This window comes from Megalops cyprinoides, chromosome 24 (assembly GCF_013368585.1).
Source record: "Megalops cyprinoides isolate fMegCyp1 chromosome 24, fMegCyp1.pri, whole genome shotgun sequence".
Taxonomy (NCBI): domain Eukaryota; kingdom Metazoa; phylum Chordata; class Actinopteri; order Elopiformes; family Megalopidae; genus Megalops; species Megalops cyprinoides.
This window is the reverse complement of record NC_050606.1, coordinates 10,566,598-10,569,984: the sequence shown is the minus strand read 5'-3', so window position 1 is coordinate 10,569,984 and position 3,387 is coordinate 10,566,598. Positions and strand designations below refer to the sequence as shown.

Here is a 3,387-nt window from a genome sequence, read left to right as displayed (position 1 = left end):
CGTCCTCAGAATAGCGCACTTTCCTGCAACAAGTCCAAACACCCGCTGCCACCCCCACGACCCCTCCCAAAAAACTCCGGTGCTTTTTTGCACAAACACCTGTCTCGCCAGAAGGTGGTGTTAACTCCACCCCCTGCAAGTCCACGCGTCAAAAGCGTATTTTTTAATTGGGTTTAGGGGACCCATGATATGTAAATTACTAATTCATAGCTCCTCCCCTGCACCTGACGAACACTATTTACTGCTCTAAACTGCATTTTGCCATACTGCCGCTACAGCATTGCGCTGCACGATGTTCCTCTCTTGGACTATGCAATAGGAAACAGTGAGGTTGCAGTGATTTGTCCATCTCCGAGAAGGGCTGGGACCGTTATATTTATACACTCGTTTCCCCTCTGTCGCTGGCCTATTTAATTTTTCCAAGATGCCACGGTCGTTTCTAGTAAAGAAACATTTTAACTCAGCCAAGAAGCCAAATTATGGTGAACTGGACAGTCCCACAGGTAAATTCTCGTTATTTCAAGTGTTCTTTTTCAAAAATTGTACCGAGAACATGGTTGTCTTTATGTCGCCTTAGCTGTCACAGAACACAGTTTAACAGTTTTGTCAAAAGAAGTCTTCACTTTTTAGCTGGTCTGTGTTTTTTTGGAATAGTTTTTTTTTTTTTTTTTGTCCAGCTGAACTACTGTTTAATGTATGGTTATGGTATCTAAAGCGGTACTGTACATGGTTTGGTTAGCTTACATGTTTTCTCTAACGCTATAACATTACTCTGGTGGATATAAAAGTTATATCCTGCGAACAGTACCGTATCAATCTCGCTTCTCATTTGAATTATGACGGTTGTTGGTGGCAAGGAAACAGAAGAGATTAGTATGTTAAAATGTATATATTTCTGTTTCCATTTCAGTGTTGATTTCACCGTATCTGTATAAGGGCTTCCCGGTGCCAGTCATTCCACAGCCGGAGATTCTGAGTTCTGTGGCGTACAATCCTATCACGGTATGGACTACGAGCAGTCTGCCGCTGTCCCCACTACCAAATGACCTCTCCCCGATCTCCGGATACCCTTCGTCCCTTGGACGCGTTAGTCCACCCCCGCTCTCTGACACGTCTTCTAAAGACCACAGTGGTTCTGAAAGTCCCATAAGCGACGAAGATGAGAGAATGCACACCAAGCTCAGCGACCCGCACGCCGTTGAAGCTGAGAAGTTTCAATGTAGTTTGTGCAACAAGTCCTATTCCACGTACTCCGGACTGTTAAAGCACAAGCAACTACACTGTGACGCACAGACAAGGAAATCTTTCAGTTGTAAATACTGCGAAAAGGAGTATGTAAGCCTTGGAGCTCTGAAGATGCACATAAGGACCCACACGTTGCCTTGTGTGTGTAAAATATGCGGCAAAGCTTTTTCCAGACCCTGGTTGCTTCAAGGACACATCAGAACGCATACCGGTAAGCATGCCTAACCATTTTTTGTATTTATTTGGCCACAAAAGACCAGGCCTCGTGACTCGTAGCTGTGATACAGACATCTTGCAATCATCTAGATTTAAGTACACGAAAGCTTTACTGTTTTCTGTGATTCCAGAGATCAAATGGTTAATGAAATATAATATATGCCTATGTGATTGTTACCACCCCCAGCTAAATATGACCCTTCCATCACTGGCAGCAAAGAAAAGAAACGTGGTTTATACTGGTTATCTGAAGAAATACTAAGAGTTTGCATGCATTTTGTGTTTTAGGTATTTTGATTTGTTGTTTTTTTTTTACATGCATTGCAGTCTAAGACATTTCTATCAGCAACAGCTGTTCGTGTAGAAGTTAGGCAGAGTTGAAAACACAACTACCTGTAACCCATAAGCTTCACTGTATGCTGTCTTGGGCTTTGCTTCTGGAGTTCCATTACTGTATGGATAAAATGAGGAATTGCTAATTGTAATGACCAACCGCATGGTTTCATTTTCTATTCCTTATTTCAAAGTTGTGTTGACATTTTTCTCTCAATGGTCTTTTTTTCCCCCCTTCAGGAGAGAAGCCCTTTTCCTGCCCACACTGCAGCCGAGCCTTCGCTGACCGGTCCAACCTCAGGGCTCACCTACAAACCCATTCTGATGTGAAAAAATACCAATGCAAGAACTGTTCCAAAACCTTCTCCAGAATGTCTCTTCTGCACAAGCATGAGGAATCTGGCTGTTGTGTAGCACACTAAGCTAGGATACCAGCAGAGACCTTTACTACTCCAGTGGAGCATACAAGGAGGTTTTATTCTGTGTCTGTCAAGTCTCTTTTGACTGAGAAACACAATCCGTGTCATTTCAATGTAAAACTATCACAGTATCAGCTCTCGTCACATACATTTCATTTAAACAGTATTCTTTTTTTTAAACTCTTCCCTTGCAATCAGTGTTCTACTTTTTCCTACAAAGTGCCTAGTTGTTCATACTGTATGCGTACGTGTAAGCAGGGGTCTGTCTTTGTAGTAGGCCCCCTCCGAATATTGTGATGTTCTAGCCAATATCGATTACAGAATTGGTATCAGGAATGGTTACAGGCATCTTATTACTGACGCCTGCTGTGCGTCTGCACCTTTTGAAGCATTGCACGACAGACATTCCACATGGTTCATGGTAACAGTACAAAGAGGTGATTTCCAACCGATGGGATATCTGAAGCCTTTGCTGTATAGGGAATAAGTGCAAGACATGATGTTTTTTTCTGTCGTTTTTTTTTTTTTTTTTTGAAGAGTGAAAGTATTTAAACTTCAGTTGCACAATCATAACGCAATAACTGATTGACAGCACTCAAAATAGCAATACTCTGGCAAGTGCCTTAACTTGATGTGGCATTTGTAATGTCTGTTTCTAAATAATTAAGTTTTTCATTTTATATTTTTATATATTTGAATGTATTATGTGTGGATGAAATGAGTGCATTTTATCTAGAGCGTGTGAGCAAAATGGCTGAATGAATGAATGTTTTTAGTGTTTTTTTACACACATTTTAAATAAAAAAATCCAGGAATTGTATCCTTTTTGTTTCATTTTTCTTCTTGTCCTCTAAGAAAGAGATAAAGGCGTGAATGAGACCTTCTCATTACTTTTGCCCTGTTAATTAGCACTGCTGGTCTGCAGCCGCAGTGAGTACCTGTGCATTCTCTTGCAAATGAGTAATGGGTCACTTGACATTTACATTTATATTGAACTAGAACGCGTTATGCACATGGCAACTCCAGCAGCATCAAGCAATTGTCAGGAGCTGTTAAATTCCACCAGCACTAGTGACAGTCATCCACTACTGATCAGCATAGAGGCAGGGTCTTTCCCTGTCTAATGGAGTTTTTTTAAAGTATAAATGAATGCAGGTCAATGGGATTGCATATT

General features: G+C 41.2%; 1 protein-coding gene across 1 annotated transcript; it reads left to right on the top strand.

Moving 5' to 3' along the window:
• The first annotated feature begins 280 nt into the window (after window positions 1-280).
• Window positions 281-3,021, top strand: snai2 (snail family zinc finger 2). Its single transcript, XM_036519144.1, has 3 exons — window positions 281-503; window positions 911-1,456; window positions 2,035-3,021. The coding sequence occupies exons 1-3, from the start codon at window positions 425-427 to the stop codon at window positions 2,214-2,216; spliced, it is 807 nt and encodes a 268-aa protein (XP_036375037.1). The 5' UTR covers window positions 281-424; the 3' UTR covers window positions 2,217-3,021.
• Window positions 3,022-3,387: the final 366 nt, after the last annotated feature.

What these genes read in the sequence shown, in the direction of transcription:
- snai2 (XM_036519144.1), top strand. Translation starts at nt 425, where the DNA reads ATGCCACGGTCGTTTCTAGTAAAGAAACATTTTAACTCAGCCAAGAAG. An exon ending in TGAACTGGACAGTCCCACAG is followed by an intron (nt 504 to 910) that starts GTAAATTCTCGT and finishes TTTCCATTTCAG; the next exon opens with TGTTGATTTCACCGTATCTG. An exon ending in ACACATCAGAACGCATACCG is followed by an intron (nt 1,457 to 2,034) that starts GTAAGCATGCCT and finishes TCCCCCCTTCAG; the next exon opens with GAGAGAAGCCCTTTTCCTGC.